Below are 17,130 nucleotides of genomic sequence, written 5' to 3'. Positions count from 1 at the left end.
TTATACGAAAATCACTTTCGAAATATCATAATTGCATTAATTGAAAATTGCACAAATAAATAAAAACATGTCAATCGATTTTTTTTTCCGGTCGTTATCTGCCCACTTACCGAAAAATTTTCAAAAACAAATAGCATAACTCTTTTCCGAATAATTAAAACTGTTAAAAAGAATGAAAAAATATAAATATGGGGGGAAACCAAGTGAGGAATTAAGATTTAAAGAAGTGTGAATATTTCTTTTTGTTTTCTATGAGATAGAAAAATATTTGATGTTATTCATTGACTACGTTTCATACATTTGCTTTACAAAATGATTATAACATTTAATCAACCAGAAAAAGATGACAACAAAAATCACCCCTGAAGAAGAAGATGTTCGTATGCTTCTTGCGTGCCAAGCGCACATTGGATGCAAGAAAATTACAACACACATGACTCCATATGTGTACGCCCGTAGCCCAGAGGGTGTTCACATCTTCAACCCAAAAATGACAATGGAAAAGATCCGTCTTGCTGCTCGCATCATTTGCGGAATTGAGAACCCAGCCGATGTCTGTGTTGTTTCTGGTAGAAACTATGGTCAACGTGCTGTTCTTAAATTCGCTAAATACACAGGATGCACAGCTCTCGCTACCAGATACACACCAGGTACCTTCACTAACCAGATCCAAAAAAGATTTATCGAACCCCGTCTGTTGGTTGTCACAGACCCAATTACAGATCACCAACCAATCATCGAATCTTCTTATGTGAACATCCCCGTTATTGCAATTTGCGATTCTGATTCTCCATTGCGCTTCATCGATGTTGCAATCCCAGCAAACAACAAGGGAATTAAGCAAATTGGCATCATCTACTGGTTGCTTGCACGTGAAGTTCTTCGCATCCGTGGAACCCTTTCATACAAAAAGCACTGGGATGTGATGCCCGATCTCTTCTTCTACAGAGAGACAGTTGATAGAAAGAAGGAAGAAGAAGACGCTGATGAAATCGAGGAAGAGGCACCAGCCGTCGCAGAAGGTGCTCACGACAGAAGGAAGGAAGAAATTCCAGAAGAGGAACAGAAGGCAATCCAGGCAGTTGAGAAAGAGGCTTCAGCTGCTTCTTGGGCTCCGGCTTCAACTGAAGCTGCTGGACAGAGCTGGGCTGATGTTGCAGGTGATGCTCCAGCTGCAGGCGCTGCTGGATGGGAAGGACCAACATGGGCTTAATTATACAAGTTAGCTTTCGTATCATTTGAAAATACTTTTTAACGAACATAATTCAGTTTTCCACTTCTTTGGGGAAATTTATCAAATAATAAAATGATAAAAATTCTTCTTTAATATCGTTTGCGAGAAAAAATTTGCATCATTTTATTTAAATAAACAAGTTTTTGCTGATTTTTGAAAAGGAATTTTGAAATGTTGGAAAGAAATGAAAACTACAAATTTTTAGATTGTAACTGACATTGAAATAGTAAAATATTTCATATCATGATTCCATTTTGGCAGTGAATCAATTACTCCTTTTCATTATTAAAAGTGTTGGAACTATTTTATTTTTACTCGGAAAAAAGAATAATAAATTTATAAAGGGTAGACTTTATCTCCGTTGTGAATGGGTTGCAAACAAGCTTGTAAGTCCTGCTGCGGCTCGTTCAATCTAGTATTTAGTTATATTATTTCTTCTTTTAGAAGAAACAAACGAGTTCCATGTATTGGTGTTACTACCGTGTTTTTGGTCGTTCTTTTCATTGGGTGTGAAATTGTGAATTTTTTTAATTATCTAAATTTATATAACGTTCAATTTTAAATGATTTTCTTTAAAAATCATTTTAATGCATAGAGTTTTATATAATGCTCTAAAATTTACTTCAGGTTTAGAATATTCTTAAAGTTTATTTATAACATTTAATTTATAATTTACAAAGTTATTTTTTGGAACATTGCGGAGGATCAATCTGCACAAACTGATTTTGTATGATTTATGTTCAATTTGAGCTGTTATAAGAATTTTTTACAAAAAATTTTTTCAGACTATTCTTCCAGGAACAAATGGAGAGATGGCTGCTGTATCTGAAATAGAAAAACTATTGGAAAATGATGATCAAGTACTTGGAATTTCTTCTCGTATTCCTTTGCCTGGAGCGTGCCTGAGCACGCGCCCAGATTCCAAAAATGAAAGTTGTACTCTTTTTATACAAGAAACAAACAAAGAAAAAGAACTTGGAATTGGAAGAAATTGGCAGCATAGGGCATTGTTGAAAGATGAATGCCACGCAACGAGTTTGCTCAATTATTTTTAATCAAGAAATTTAACTCCATGCATTGCAAAACATCCTGAAACAAATTCCTTTTACTCATTCAACTTAAATTATTCTTTGAAAATTTGAAGGCACACTTGTCACTCGTTTTAATTTTAGACCAGGAAATAAAATTGTGTTCCGTTTGAACAATGCAGACGACATGATTGATTTAATTGTGCCCATGCTTGATTCATTAAGTGAAATTTTACCATTATCGAAAGAGGAACTGAAAGAAGTTTTCACATATATTCTTAAAAATGGATCATTGACATTTGGATGTTTGCTATTCTTTTTTATTTTTATGAGACTTGTATTTGCTTCTTCGACTTATAAATGTATATATATATTTTGTGTGTTAATTGCTAATATCTTTTAATAATCGAAACATTTATCCCACATGCAAATCAAAACATTTAGTGGTGGACACAATAACAGACACCGAAGGCAAGTACATCTCAATGGGAAACATGCTTTTGGTTGAGAAAGAGTACATGATGGATTCTTTAGCTGAAGGGGCGTATCGGACAATGCGTGCCCATCCAAACAGTACATACCAGAGTTATGCATCGCCTCTTCGCGACTTCCTGAAGCGGGTGGACATGAGCGACTTTTGGCTGCAGCTGGTTGGAAACTTCAAGAACCGGCTAGACATCTACACACTGGAGTCAGACGAGACAGCGCTGGAAATCAAAAGGAGGGCGGACAAGATATACCAGGCGCTGGGCGTGGGGTCACCACTGTCTGTTGTGATGGGCACATACACCGCGATGCAGACGCTGAGCATGATGAGGACGTTCCTCGACCAGATGTTCCTGTCCACCATCATCATTCTCGTCGGGCTGGGTGCTCTTCTGATATACACGCTGATGCTTTCTGATGTGGAAGAGAAGACGTATGAGTTTGGGATGATTCGAGCCATCGGAATGAACACCAAGCAGCTCGTCTTGCTTCTCGTAACACAGAGCCAGCTGTATGCCATTCCTGGAACAATTCTAGGAATTGGATTTTCTGCGATTCTTTTGGTGATTGCTGTGAAAGTTGTGGGCGGCATTGTTTTTTATGACATGCCGATGTTTTACGAAACTGTCGCTGCCATTCTGACTGTTGTTCTGGGGCTGCTGATGCCGCTGGCTGCGAACTTCTTCCCTATCCAGCGTGCCGTCACGTCGACACTCAGAGACTCGCTCGACTTGTACCACCAGCTGAACTCAGACACGCGTGTCACTTTCACCAACCTGCACAAAATGGGCGTGTCGCTCGAGGCTATTTTCATGGCCTGCCTCATCATCGCATTGGGATTCATGCTTTTCTACGGAATTCCAACTGCATTCTACACGGGTGACATTGCGACTGTACTGTTCCTCTTCATTTGGGTGCTGCTGGCCATGCTTTTTGGAACGATTCTTGTTTCAATCTTCTTCGAGCCTTTTATGGAGCGTCTGCTGGTTTATGCGTTTGTATGCTGCACCGACATGCGTTTCAGAGGACTTGTGAAGAAGGCGCTTTCGTCACACCGCAACAGGAACAGAAAGACTGCCATTATGTTCACAGCATCGCTGGCTTTTGTGATCTTCGTGGGTTCTGAGTTTGCTCTGCAGTCGAAGCAGATTGTGGACCAGGTTCGTGTTGGGATGGGCGCTGACCTGATTTTCACTGCTCCTAAAGTCACTGAAGCCCATGAGAAGGACAAGCTTTTGGATGCAATGAGGAAGATCAAAGACATTCCGAACAACAACGTGAAGGGCTACACATACATGACATATCCTCTGACAGCACAGCGGACGATTGTGATGACTCAGATGGGGAATTTGAACAACCTGGACTCAGCGAGTGTGAATGTGGTGTCTGTGGACAGCGACTTCCTGTCAGGCACGTACGACGACTTCTATGTGATTGACGAGCTGCACAAGAACGTGGCGAGCTGGCCAATCACAAACGGAAAGCAGGATGTGTGGAAGAGCCTCGAGACAGACCAGAGACACCTCACTTTGAATGTCGAAAACGAGATTCCGTTCGCTGGCACGATCAACGTGCTGAGCGGACCGAAAAGAGAGGTTGTGCGCTCCACAGCCGACAAACTGAAGAAGAAGAACGAGTTTCCGAAGAAAGTGCAGAACACGAGCGAGCAGATCTACCACAACTACATCGATGCTGTTGTGTCGTCAGGGCTGATGAGCTCCATCAACGCTGACATGAACACACCGCTCAGACTGACGGTGTATTTGAGGCACAACAACAGCGCTGCCATCACGTCGCTCAACTATCTGGTGAAGGCAAGGGCTGTGATGACGAAATCGTCTGGAATGACATTCGGCTCTTTCTCTCTCTCAGCCAGCGGGTCTTCGATGGTCATACCGTCATCTCAGTACCGCGAGCTGCTGCACGACGCGCTTATCTCCTCTGAGCAGGTGAAAGCAGAAGAGTTTGACAAGTTTGCGACTCCTCTGCAGAGTGCGTTTGTGCTGCTGAATGGCGACACGCCCAGCGACATCCGCACAGCAATCACAGACACAGTGTTTGTGGGGATAGACGGGGACTCGTCCAGCACAGATGTGCCCGACCTGATCAAAACAGTGCAGGACACGGTGGTTGTGCTGGATGTGTTCTACATCGTGTTTGGAGTGATTGCCATCATTTTGTGCTTCTTCGTGCTATGGATCTCGTTCACAGCAAATGTGAGAGAGAACGGGTGGGAGTTTGGTGTGCTGCGGTCGATCGGGCTGACAGGGTGGCAGACAGTCAGAATTTACATCTACGAAGCGCTTATTCTTGTCACTTCATGCATCATCTTCGGCACAATCATCGGTATTGCGCTGGCTATCATTCTGACTGTCCAGATGACAATGTTTTCAGAAATGCCATTCGAATATCACTTCCCTGTTGAGCTGTTCGTCATTACAGTTGTGCTTTCTGTTGTTGTCGCTGTTCTCGGCTCTATTCTGGCTGCTAGCGATATGAAAAACAGAGATATCGCGTCAGTCATTAGATCTGGGAAATAAAACTGGTTTGGCTGAAAATAATAATCATTCTCTATTCATTTACACAACATCAAACCTCTCAACTCCATCGGTTCTATTTCTTTCATCATCTTCCTCTATTAATGATTGCTATCTCATCAAATATTAACATCTGCAACACATTTCTATTCTTTAATAATCCTCTTTTATCATTCTGAATCTTTCTTCAAGCTTCAGTAATTGCTGTTCTTAACATTGGTTCTTATGTAAATATAAAACGCTTTGTTTTTTAAAATGAATAGTTTTTACCATTTCATAAATTTTTTTTTGGGGTTTGGATATTTATTATAATTTTTGTTTGTGTGTTGTTTTATTCACTTCGCAAGCGCTACATCATTTATCAATCATTGTCGGGTGATAAGTTTGCAAATTGATTTATTTGGATAACCTTTTTTGTTAGCTTTTTATGAGTATTTCTGCGATGTGGTTTAGCAACTGAAAAATAGCTACTAATTTTTAAGCAACTGTGAATCTTTTTCTTCAAGGTGAACGATTTTGAATTACGATTTCGAACTTAATTGAAAAATTTGGAGAAATATAGTTAAACACATTTTTTTCCCCCCAAAAAGATAAGCTTATTCAAGGAAAAAACGAATCATTCTCCAAAAATAACTCTTCAGTTATTTCAATGCATAGACAATTAGTGAATAGTCTTTTTTGTTTGTGAATAATAAATTTTTTGAAAAATTTAACAAATGAAGGTAATGATCAGATATTCATTTAAAATAATCGTTAAATTGGTTGAATTGAAGCTCTCTGCTATTTTGCTACTTTTAAATGGGGTTATGCGTATCTGCTCCTGATGATCCAAACCTTATATATATTGACTATAACCCAGATTCATGCGACACGTTATTTATTCATGTTACAAGTTTTTTGACTTTCATTTAATTTATTTTAGCATTTACTCTTTCATTATTTGCTAATAAAATATTAATTTTTATTTAGATTTAGTCAAAGACTATTTTACCCAAGATAACGATACAAAAGAACGTTCTCTAATAAGAATAAGCTCAATGATGAAGCTGATGATTTTCTCGGATCTTAGAGAATTTGTCGCATCTAACTATGTAAGTTTTCTTGAAATTTTTAAGAAAACAGAGCCAACTACCCTTCAAAGGATGGCTATTCTCAGAATATTCGAAATAATCTCTTATCGAGGTGCAATATTTGTCGGAGCAACTCCTGAACCTAATCCGTTTCAGCTTTTATTTACAGCCACAGACTTAAAGTCTCGATATGAAGTTATGATTCTTTCAGTTAGTGAAAATATCGGCTATTCACCATTTGTACGAAAATCTGTATCAGAGATAGAACCGATGACACAAGAAGAACAGAAATATGAAAATCAATCACTGTTGTCTGCATGCACGACTGTTGCTTTTGCAATGAAGGGTGTTCCTGTCGATGCAACTACTCTTCATGTTATTTTATTGAATCTATTGATGGGAATAAAAAAATGTGTGGGGCTTTTCTATGAAGAAAGCTCAAAGGAAAAGAAGAAAAATGAAGATGACGACGAAGAAGAAATCTATGAGCGAAAGATGAACGCAATCAAATATCTTTTGGCAGTTCAGTGCCTTAGTGATTGTGAAGGTTTGGCTTTTACAAAAATATTTTTGATAAAATTTGAATATGTCAACAAATACTATTCTTTTTTGTGCATATCCTTTTTCCATTTAAACATGCGATATTTCATCAGAAAACAGGAGAATAATGCTGGAGCGGCGCACGGATGAGACGATGTACACTGTAATTATGAAGGCAAAGACTGATGAAGCAGAAAGAAGAAAGCAAGAAAGAGATTCCAAAAATGAAACAAATCAAAGTTCAAGCCAGCATCCAACCAGTTCTCCTCCTCTTTCTTCTTCTTCTGCATCCACAGAATCTGTGTTTTCGCCAGCTCCTTCATTCTACTTCAGAAGGATTGTGTGTTCTGCGTTGATCACACTGGGCCGTCTTATCAATTGGGATGAGGAGCGTCTTCTGTTCTTTGAGCAGCGTGTAGGAGTGAGCGGGTGCATGCAGCAGATACTCGACTTGCGGAGAAGCCAGTCACATTCTAGAAACGAGGCAGAAGATGAATTATCCATCGAATATGCTTCTTCTTCTTCTACTGCTTCTGCTTCTTCTGCTGCTTCTGGAGATAAAACGCAATCAATATCCAAACGTGCAGAAGAAGAAGCCGAATGGCGGAAGAAGAAGCTGAAGATGCGGAAGAAGCGGCGAAAGCGGGACGAGGCGCTGGGAATACTGCCAACACGAGCAGAAGAGCTGGAAGTTGTCTATTCGCGGACAGAAGACAGACGCCTCCACTCGATCGATGAAGTGGAGTCTGAAGAGTGTCTGATGTGCGATGCGATGGAGCTGATTTCTGACCTCCTCTACCACAAGTCGTTCTTTGCCCATCTGCTTGTCTACCCTCCCCCGCCTGAGGCTTCTCTCTTTGCGACTGCCTCGGCCTCTGCCTCTTCCTCCTCTGTTGCTGTTGCATCGTATGGGCTGCCTTCTTCTCCGCTGCTGTCAGACATTCTACACTTCATCCAGATATCTACACACAGATCATATCGCTACGCGTTTCCTCTGCCTGCGCAATCAACCACTCATTCACAGGCTCCTTCTTCGTCTTCAACAGGCAATTCTGATAAGACCAAACAGAACAAAGAAGACTCCTTTTCCTCTCCTTCAACATCTGCCACTGCATACTCATCTCAATCTGTGCGCTCGTACTCAATCACTTCAGTCGACGCCAAACAGCCTCCTTCCACATCACAGCCAGCTCGCCAGGGGACAAACACTTCATCATCATCATCTTCTTCCTCCTCTTCCTCATCTCAAATGCCTTCTCTTGTGTATGCTCCACCCAGTTCAATGCCAACCACTCGTTCTTTGGCCATCCGAAGAAAGAAACTGGCAATCGACTGCTGCAGATTCATATTCGCTTCGTCGTCTCTTTTGGACTTGACTGAAATTGTCACTTCACAAACAGCCACTCTCAACTTCGACCTACCCACTTCACCAGCCGCGTCATCAAGTTCTCTTCTTTCGTCTCAATCTTCTTCCAAACAGACAGCTTCTTCTGCTTCTTCTGCTTCATCTGTTAAGTCTCTTAATACATTCAATTCTTCTTCCTCTTCCTCCTCTTCTTCCTCTTCTCCAGTAGTCTACTCCTCCATTCAGGTGCCCTTCTTCCCATTCACAATGAGTGCGTTACTGGATGTGCTTGTGGCTGAATGCACACACAACATCCTCAGCTCAGCTGGGTGGCTGTTGCAGTGTATGAATGAGAGGGCGAAAAGGGAGAGGAGAAACGTGCGTGTACTGTTTAAAGACATCAGAAAACGAGAAAGAGAGAAAAGAGAGAAAGATTCAAAGAAGGAAAAGAGTCAAAATAGAAAAGCGAATCGAGGAGAGGAACAAGAAAAGGGACAGAAAGACGAGGCGGATGTTGAGCAGCTGCGGAAGGCGGCAGAAGAAGAGAAGGGGCGATTTCTGAAGGTGGACGAAGCTGTCCGACGTGTTGAGGAAGAAGAAGGTGTTTGCGATGTTGTTGTTATGTTTGTGCACCATTCGAGTGCCACTGTCGGTGAGTGGATGAGAGAGTGTGCTGTTTATTTGGGAATTCCAAATTAAAAGAGAGGAGAAGAGGGAGATAGAAACAGATGAACAGATAGATAAATAGATAGATAAATAGATGGAGATAGGGAGAGGAAGAGAGAGAGAAAGGAAATAGCAGACAAGATATAACTGATATGGAGCAAGGCGATGACAGATAAGATTGCAATGTGCAAAAGATTTGTGCTGTAGTAATTTTGCGTTTCTTTTGTGTTTCTTTTTCTTTCACAGAAGTTTGCAGTGAAGATGACGAAATCAAACTATCCTTTTTTGAGAATTTATAAGATTGTGAAATGGTTCTTTTTTTTCACAGGTTCATAATGTTTTGTTTAAAAGCTTGATTTCCAGAAATCGAAAGCAGGAAACAGCTTTGCCAACTTATAACAATCTATTAATTTTTTGTAGAATTATCCACAATTTTATTTTTGCAAATGCTTCTTTTGATGAAAGTTGTTAAAAGAATTCATTTTTTTCATGCTCTGTTATCATTCAAATCTGATTAGAATAAATTGCGTGTATGTGCATTTAATGTGGCACTTTTCTTTTTGTTTCTTTTCATAAATATGCATTTCATCATTGAGAGAAGAATAGACAGAAAAATCAATCACGTTCAATTTACTCAAAACTACTAACAGTTTTATTTAATTTTCTTTTTTTTTTATTTCAATTCGATTTTTTCTTTTTCATTTGTAGTTTATTTTTCACATTGTGAATGAAAACTCAGCCATTTCACAAGTATTTGCTGGAATTAAATTGACATTCATTCTTTGCTGATTGTGGCACAAAGGTCGATTTTTGCTTTACAAAAAAACACACAACTTTCTTGTTTGAGTGAAGTGATGTTTATTTATTTTTATTAAAAAAAACATTATGAAATGCATATTATTCATTTGAGCTCATGAAGAGCGCTGTATACTTTGCGGATGAGTTTCTGCAGCTGCACCAGCAATGTTTCAACAGGCAGCGTCAGCTCCTCCGCCAACTCGTCGATCCCTTTCCTCTGCAGCCCAATCGCCACCAGCAGGCTCTGCTGGATCAGCGTCGCCTCACATCGAAATCGTCGAGTGAAGAAAAGAGCAGCCAGCGTCGGAATGACATCCATTACAAGATGGAAGTCCACCAGGTCTTTCCCATAGCTCTCCAGCCGCTTCATGTCATAGTCACTCAAATGCAGCGGAAGCGTCTTCGCACTCAGACGAGGAAAAGAAGCGGCAAATGCTGATTCCCACGCTGCCTGCACTTTCTCGTCGTTTCTGTTTGCTTTCTCTTTGTTTGCATCGCTGCGCCGTTGGAGTAAGCCCACCAGCTGCTTCTTTGGATCAACCAGAGACAGTGCAAGTGCTGTGCTGAATGAAGAAAAGCTGAATGAGAGCAGAGTGCACAGACGTGACGTAAAGTCAGCAGAATATGCCTCGAGCCAGTTGGACTGGATGTTATCTTCGTCCTCGTCTTCATCCTCTTCATCCTCTTCGTCTGATTGCTCGTCTGAAGAATCATTCATCGAATGATCAGCACTGCTGCTGCTTTTGCTGCTTTTTCTGCTCTTCTTCTTTCCCTTTGTCTTTTTGTTTCCTTTCCTTTTGTGGCTCACACGATGTCTGAGTGACATCAGCATCACACACGAATGCTCTCCCGTCTGCTCATTCGGCGTCTGTCTGATGTGAAGTGGTATCATTCCTGTCTTCAGCCAGAACGAGAGCAGAGGCAGTGTCAGCCCATGTGCCGTCCCCAGCCACTGCAGGCGAGGAGGATGTGCAACTGTCTCTGAGGAAGAGGAGGAGGAAGATCCGAAAAGAGGGAGGAGAAGAGGTGGAAGTGTGGGACGTGGTAGAAGTTGTTCTGTGTAGAGCTGAGTGGATGCATCTGATGAACCACTTGAAGAAGAAGAAGAAGCGTCCACAGAAGTGCCATCAGCCTTCTTCATTCTCTTCTTCTGTCCCAACTTTTCTCCTTCATCATCGTCTTCGTCATCTTCATCATCATCGCTTGATGAATCATCTTGTTCCGTCTGCTGCACAATAGACGCAGTTGCCTCAATGTCTCTATTCGCTGTGATGCTTGCGCTCTCATCAGACGCAACGTTCTGTTCCATCCACTTCCTCAGCAGCTCCACCGTCCTCAGCCCATATCCCATCCCTTGTAGCTGTGGCTGTGTGGCTATGCGAATGATTCTTGCACCAGACAGCTCAGCAAAGGCAGGGTCTTGGTATTGGTTGGAGATCGTCCACGGGATCATGTCACCCGACGCTCGCTGCCCACGCGCCAATGATGAAAGAACAATGTCACGAGAAATGGATCCTTCGTACGCAATCTGAACAGAAATAAACAACATTGCACATAATTTATAAAAGTGATAACAAATTTTTTCGTTTGAAACCGAAAAGCAATTTATAACAAACACATGAAATAAAGAAATGAAATCTCTTTCATCAGAGAAAAACAAATAACTAAAAAATTCCAAACCTGAACAGCAGTTATGATAAACGGGATTGTGTTAGCAGTCTTGCTGATAGGAGGCAGGAGGACGAAAAGTGGATGAGCCGGGGCATCAGCCATCAGAAGAAGGTCGTTGGGGGAGTTTCTGTAATGCGAGGACACAAACAGAGACACCAGCTGCTGCAGGAAGAGCTCACTTCCTCTGTGAAATGAAAAGAGGGTGTCTCTGTTCAGCTGGTACAAGGAACACTCAGCAGGCGAAGGAGGGTCAGACAGAATGGCCAAGTGAGAAGGAGGGAAAGCAAGCGATGCGCTGGGGACAGCCAACGAAGACGCTCCCCCAGCAGATGCACCAGGATATGCAGCAGACAAGCACAGAAGTGAGTTTAGCCAGGACTCCACATCATCGCCCATGGAGTATCTGATAGGTGCAGATAGCTCCAGTTCCACAAGGCTCCGTGCCTGCGTCACCTGTTGGCTCTGCTGCTGTTGGGACGGCTTGTGCTTTGCATCCTCTTCTTTGCCTGCCTTTTTGCCTGATTCTCTCAACGAAGGCCGTGATAGAGCTGCTGCCAGCTGTGGATTGGGCACGCTTATCCGTCTCAGCTCGCGCATCAGCTTCAGCGAGAGCGAACGCCCTGTGCCTTCATACCCGCTGATTGTCGACGACACAATCACCACTCCGCTCCCTCTGTCTCCCACGCTGTCTCTCCCAGTACCGCCTGCAGCACGTTCTGAGAGGCTTCTACCGCGTTTGCTGTCGGCTGATCCCAAAAGCACACTTTTTAACAGCGGCAGAGGAATCGCTGCTGCCTCGTCGATCACCACGAGATCTTGCCCGGCGGCGACTGTGTTCAGAGCGCCTGGCCCCACATAAAAGATGCGCTGGCGGTGGGTCTTGGTGACGTGTATCTCCACAACACACTTCATCTGTGACGCCAACGTGGATCTGCGTGCCTCGAAGTCTGTGTGCTCGGCATAATCCAGCGCAGCCAGCCCTTTCATCACGAACTCAAACACTGTGCTAACATTTTCTGGCGATGGTGCAGACACCACCACCGATGAATACCCCAGGCACACGCCACCTGCAATAGCCAGCCCCAGCGCTGCTGACTTCCCTCGCCCACGTGGAGCAGTGACTGAAACGGTGATGGGAGGAGAGGCAGCAGTTTCAGACGACTGCACCGCAGCACCGGCACCAACAGGCGAAAAGGCAAGCGACCGGAGCATTTGGTTCAGCACGCTGCATTGATCAGCAGTTTTGGCGAGTGGCAGAAGCCTTCCGAGAACAGCAGCAACGGCCTTCGCACCGCTCCATTCAGAAGTCAGCTCTTCTGCTTCTCTCATCACAGCCTCCTTCTCCATCTTCTCTTTCTCTGCGATGCTTTCCTCTGTTTCTTCCTCTTCTCCTTCTTCTCCTTCAGAGATTTTCCCTTCTCGTTCACCTGCATTCGCTTTCGAGTTGCTCTGTGGCTTGCGACCAAGCATCATCGCTTCAAATTCTCTCTCTCTCATTTTTTTCCTTTCTCCAATTGGCCGAAGCGTAAGCATATGATTGCTAAGCGGGAGTATGTTGAGTTCATCATCAACGACAAGACACGATTTGCAAGCAGCAAGAGAAAGAATAAATCGTTCATTGAAGCGAGGAACGAGATCGTTGTGAGAATGAGTTTTAAATCTTTGGTGAGCTTCCATAGTCATTGTGTACAGTTGGCGAAGAGACGTCATAGTTTGCAACAAAAGAACAACAATTCCTCCTCCTTCCACTGTTTCAATTGTCCGAGCCAGAAGGTTTGGGGTTATCGATTCAAAGTCTTGCAAAACGCACATGCCAAAAGTTTGTCCAAGGATCTGATGAGTTTCTGCATAATAGCACCATCTAATTTGCGTAGAAGACATAAAAAGCTCAAATGGATTGTCGCTTTCCTTGTCGACAAGTCCTTTTAGTGCCATTCTTTTTATTTGCTTCATACGTTTCTTTTTATGACTATTTCACAAAAAATAAAAAAAATAGAGAGAAATCTTCTACATTGAAATACAAAAACCAGCTCATACCTACTCAAAGCAAGTTCCTTTTTATAACACCATAATACGGTTGGTCTTGGTCGGATAGCAGCGTGTGAAAGAATGTAATGAAGATTAACAACCTAAATTGAGAAATCAAATCGATATATAAGATTAAAAAATGAAAATTTCAATCCAACTCATACCTGATCTTTTCCTCTATCACCGACAATTACGAAAAATGATCTATGATTCTTCTTCACGTTGTTTTCAATCAAAGTTCTTATCCGATTATCAATCTGGTTAATAACAATAGTCATTCAATGATCAGCACAATAAAGTGCATATAAAAAATAATGATGCCAGATTCATCGGAAATAGCATTTGTTGAAAAGTATAAACACAAATAAACAAACCTTCTTTTTCATATTAATAAATAATTTATTATGGTCATTCAATTTTTCAAAAACCTTATTATTAGCTTTTATTCTGTCAATTTGTGACCAAAGTTATTTTATCAATTAAACAATTGCAATGAGCAAATTGATTTTATTTGTTTTATGGCAATTGATCAATAAAAGATAATAAATTATCTGTAAACATGGTAAAGGAGACGAAATTCTACGATATACTTGGAATTGATCCATCTGCTTCGCAAGATGATATTAAAAAGGCATATAGAAAGATGGCTTTAAAGTGGCATCCAGATAAAAACGTGTGCTTTATTCTTTATAAATGCAAAGCTTTCTATTAAACGATTGTGAAATTTTGAAAAAATTACTGTATTATTGTTTTTATTTCGCATTTATATTGATTGAAATATGAACATTTTTTGATGAATTATTATTACTTGCTTAGAAAGATAATCCGGAAGCTTCTGAAAAGTTTAAAGAAATTGGAATGGCCTATGAAATCCTCTCGAATCCAGAAAAAAAGGAAATATATGATACGTTTGTTATTTATATTAATGGATCGAATTTTATTGATTTATTTCATTGAAATTTTTGTTGATATTAAAGTCATGGAGAAGATGGACTTAAAGGAGAAGAATACACTCCTGCCACATCAATATTCGAGCATTTAATGGGAGGATTTTTCCCAGGTGGAGGTAGCAGAAGAAGAAGAAGAAAGGGAGATAGTGTTGTTCATCATATTCAATGCTCTCTGGCTGACCTTTATCATGGAAAAACTCAAAAAATGAAGCTTTCAAAGCAGGTCTTGTGCAGCGAGTGTGATGGAAAGGGAACCAAGAAATCTGGAGGCTCAAAGACTTGCTCAGGATGCAATGGTCAAGGTGTTCGACTCGTAATGAGACAGTTAGGCCCTGGATTTATTCAACAATCACAAGAAACTTGCCCACAATGTAACGGGAAAGGAACAACCATTAAAGAAAAAGACAAATGCAAAGAATGTGGAGGAGAAGGTGTTGTTAGTGCAAAAAAAGTGCTTGAAGTGCATGTTGAGCCAGGGACTGAGCCTGGCAAGCGAATTGTATTTGAGAATGAAGGGGATCAAGAGCCAGATATGGAGCCTGGCGATGTTGTGATTATTGTTGATCAGAAACCTCATGAATTGTTTCAACGACAAGGATCAGATCTTCACATCAAAAAGAAAATTTCGTTGGGCGAAGCTTTATGCGGGTTCTCATTTTGTGTGGAGACGCTCGACAAGCGTGTGCTTTTGGTTAGTGCTGCTGGTGGAGAGATTATCAAGCCAGGTGATGTGCGTATTGTTGCAGGAGAAGGGATGCCTGTCTACCGCGATCCTTTGAGCAAAGGAGATCTTGTTGTCCATTTTGAGGTGGTTTATCCTGAAAAGGGAACACTTACAAAAGAGGCTCAGACTATTTTGCAAATCATATTCACTCCAGCTAAACCACCTGCGCCAACTGCTGATCATGAAGTTTGCGAACTTACTGAAATTGATCCAGACACTGCCAGCAGTGGCTCGGGAAGAGGAGGCTACAGAAGATCTGATGGAAAGGAAGGAAGAGCAACAGATACCGATGATGATGACTACGAATATGAAGGAGGAGCAGGAGGTCAACAAGTTGGCTGTGTTAGTCAATAAAATAAAGGCAGGAAATCAACGGAGGGTGAGCGTATAATAATAAATATTTGTTGTGAAAGTCATAATTTAAATATTTATAGATTATTATTATATTTTGCTTTTGGATATTATCATATTTTATTTCAATGAATTTTTAAATGAGGAAGAGCGACTTTTGGGATTCATTTCAATATCGGAATAGGCACGATAGCGTGTTCTGATGAATTCATAGGCGATGTTTTTAATGCCTAAATGCAAACTTTGCAGATTTGAGAATTCAATGTACGTCTTTACCAATGTTCTATACTTCTATACTCTTTCATAAGCGTAACAAGACTTCCTTTTCATGATAAATTCATTTTTTCATTCATTTCATATTATCTCTTCATCAAAAAAAAGTACATTTCTCATCAAACGAATATGACAATTGTCAATGTTTTTTTTTTTTGTCAGAAAATTTTCACAAAAATCTAGAAAGTTCAACAACTAAAATATTTTTTAATGCTTCAAAATGAAAGGAATGACAAAACAAGATCTCTATAAACATTGATGGTACTCTCAAGAATCAGATTCCTCCGCCTTCTTCTCCTCCAAGTTGCGAAGAGATGCTTGATCTATCAATCTGCTTCCCCATTTTCCCTGCGGCATTGCCATACACATTTAGCACTCTCTGTGAGCGAAGGGTCATTGGTGTGAGAAGGGCTGAAGAATGCTCTGGAGTTGCTGATGAACAAATAGGGAGTGATGTTGCTGAGAATGGATAAATTGACTGTCCCACAGTTTTTCTAACGCAGTTTGGAGATATCTCAACAGTGAAATCGTGTCTGCTAAGTGATGAATGGTGATGGTGATGTGTTTGGTGTTGATGTGTTTTTTGCAGAATATCTCTGTCATTTGCGTGCCTGTCTCTGACGGTGATAGGAGGACGAGATACTTCGAATGCATATTCATTTTCGCTATCATTGTAATAGAGATTAGATGGGCAAGAATATCCAACGGTATATGATGGACCCATCATTGCACTCTTTCCTTGGAATGGCAGATGAAGTTCAGTGGTTCTTTTCTTCAATCGACCATCATCTATGTTCTGAAAGCACTTATCGATATTGTTTAATTCTCTTTTCTCGTTTTCATTATTCCTTTTATTCAAAAAGCTATCATTTGAATTCTGCTTTTGAAGCTGCTGCATTTGCTTTTTCTGCAGCTTTCTCGCCTTCGCTGATCGCCACATGGCCAGAAATGGGAGATATTTTCCTGTTGACTGCTGCCACAACATAAACCCACCATCCATCCATTCTTTCCAAGCCATTGCCCTCTCCAATGGAGGAATACCAGTGACAAACAAATGCATCGTAGTCAAAAATAATGGAGCGAGAATCGAAAACCATTCATATCTCAAAAGCGCAGAAGAAGACAAGATAAAGATGCCCCAAATAGAGAGTACATCACCAACTATATTTGGATGTCTCATCCATTTCCATAAACCTCCTTGATAAATACGTCCATAGCTTGATAATTTCTTCCGAAAACTATTTAATTGAGCATCTGAAATAACTTCCATTGTAAATCCTATCAACCATAAACAAACTCCAAAAACATCTCTTGAGTTGAAAGACTTTTGTTTGATATCGCGAATTGAATCAACAAGAGTCGAAGGAACACAATATGCAAAAGCAAACAATCCCAAAACAATAAAAAACGCGAATGATCTGAAGGGTTT

General features: G+C 41.0%; 6 protein-coding genes across 6 annotated transcripts; 4 read left to right on the top strand and 2 right to left on the bottom strand.

Annotated features, from left to right (window-relative positions):
- Positions 1-202: 202 nt before the first annotated feature.
- Positions 203-1,346, top strand: MONOS_12169 (putative 40S ribosomal protein Sa-1). Its single transcript, XM_067864767.1, has 2 exons — positions 203-226; positions 338-1,346. The coding sequence occupies exon 2, from the start codon at positions 344-346 to the stop codon at positions 1,211-1,213; it is 870 nt and encodes a 289-aa protein (XP_067723711.1). The 5' UTR covers positions 203-226; positions 338-343; the 3' UTR covers positions 1,214-1,346.
- A 241-nt stretch (positions 1,347-1,587) lies between these two features.
- MONOS_12168 (putative permease family protein) lies at positions 1,588-5,770 on the top strand. Its single transcript, XM_067864766.1, has 6 exons — positions 1,588-1,741; positions 1,830-1,861; positions 1,915-1,961; positions 2,020-2,269; positions 2,379-2,567; positions 2,707-5,770. The coding sequence occupies exons 1-6, from the start codon at positions 1,602-1,604 to the stop codon at positions 5,286-5,288; spliced, it is 3,240 nt and encodes a 1,079-aa protein (XP_067723710.1). The 5' UTR covers positions 1,588-1,601; the 3' UTR covers positions 5,289-5,770.
- Positions 5,771-6,083: 313 nt separating this feature from the next.
- Positions 6,084-9,692, top strand: MONOS_12167 (uncharacterized protein; the record flags this gene model as incomplete). Its single annotated transcript, XM_067864765.1, has 3 exons — positions 6,084-6,177; positions 6,255-6,902; positions 7,009-9,692. 3 exons carry the CDS (start codon positions 6,084-6,086, stop codon positions 8,937-8,939), a joined length of 2,673 nt encoding a protein of 890 aa, XP_067723709.1. The 3' UTR covers positions 8,940-9,692.
- Positions 9,693-9,697: 5 nt separating this feature from the next.
- Positions 9,698-13,809, bottom strand: MONOS_12166 (putative N-acetyltransferase 10). Its single transcript, XM_067864764.1, has 5 exons — positions 13,778-13,809; positions 13,568-13,660; positions 13,413-13,504; positions 11,385-13,344; positions 9,698-11,232 (listed from the first exon to the last, which is right to left on the bottom strand). The coding sequence occupies exons 1-5, from the start codon at positions 13,787-13,789 to the stop codon at positions 9,808-9,810; spliced, it is 3,582 nt and encodes a 1,193-aa protein (XP_067723708.1). The 5' UTR covers positions 13,790-13,809; the 3' UTR covers positions 9,698-9,807.
- Positions 13,810-13,937: 128 nt separating this feature from the next.
- Positions 13,938-15,845, top strand: MONOS_12165 (putative Hsp40). The gene is made up of 3 exons (XM_067864763.1): positions 13,938-14,076; positions 14,220-14,311; positions 14,381-15,845. Exons 1-3 carry the CDS (start codon positions 13,963-13,965, stop codon positions 15,429-15,431), a joined length of 1,257 nt encoding a protein of 418 aa, XP_067723707.1. The 5' UTR covers positions 13,938-13,962; the 3' UTR covers positions 15,432-15,845.
- A 1-nt stretch (position 15,846) lies between these two features.
- MONOS_12164 (putative Protein of unknown function (DUF1295)) lies at positions 15,847-16,971 on the bottom strand (the record flags this gene model as incomplete). Its single annotated transcript, XM_067864762.1, has 1 exon — positions 15,847-16,971. The coding sequence occupies one exon, from the start codon at positions 16,969-16,971 to the stop codon at positions 15,976-15,978; it is 996 nt and encodes a 331-aa protein (XP_067723706.1). The 3' UTR covers positions 15,847-15,975.
- Between the last annotated feature and the right edge of the window lie 159 nt (positions 16,972-17,130).

This window comes from Monocercomonoides exilis (assembly GCF_001643675.1).
Source record: "Monocercomonoides exilis strain PA203 chromosome Unknown scaffold36-1065637, whole genome shotgun sequence".
Classification (NCBI taxonomy): Eukaryota; Preaxostyla; order Oxymonadida; family Polymastigidae; genus Monocercomonoides; species Monocercomonoides exilis.
The sequence above is the reverse complement of the archived record's forward strand: the minus strand, read 5'-3'. Positions and strand labels throughout refer to the sequence as shown.

Bases quoted from the DNA above. Each gene is read 5' to 3' on its own strand.
- MONOS_12168 (XM_067864766.1), top strand. From the start codon at position 1,602: ATGGGTTGCAAACAAGCTTGTAAGTCCTGCTGCGGCTCGTTCAATCTA. The intron at 1,862-1,914 runs GTTTAGAATATT...TAATTTACAAAG, and splicing joins TGCTCTAAAATTTACTTCAG to TTATTTTTTGGAACATTGCG. The intron at 2,568-2,706 runs GTTTGCTATTCT...CAAAACATTTAG, and splicing joins TGGATCATTGACATTTGGAT to TGGTGGACACAATAACAGAC.
- MONOS_12165 (XM_067864763.1), top strand. From the start codon at position 13,963: ATGGTAAAGGAGACGAAATTCTACGATATACTTGGAATTGATCCATCT. The intron at 14,077-14,219 runs GTGTGCTTTATT...TTACTTGCTTAG, and splicing joins AGTGGCATCCAGATAAAAAC to AAAGATAATCCGGAAGCTTC. The intron at 14,312-14,380 runs GTTTGTTATTTA...TTGATATTAAAG, and splicing joins AAAAAGGAAATATATGATAC to TCATGGAGAAGATGGACTTA.
- MONOS_12166 (XM_067864764.1), bottom strand. The intron at 13,505-13,567 runs GTATGAGTTGGA...TTCTCAATTTAG, and splicing joins GTGATAGAGGAAAAGATCAG to GTTGTTAATCTTCATTACAT. The intron at 11,233-11,384 runs GTTTGGAATTTT...ATTTCTGTTCAG, and splicing joins TTATCATAACTGCTGTTCAG to ATTGCGTACGAAGGATCCAT.
- MONOS_12169 (XM_067864767.1), top strand. From the start codon at position 344: ATGACAACAAAAATCACCCCTGAAGAAGAAGATGTTCGTATGCTTCTT.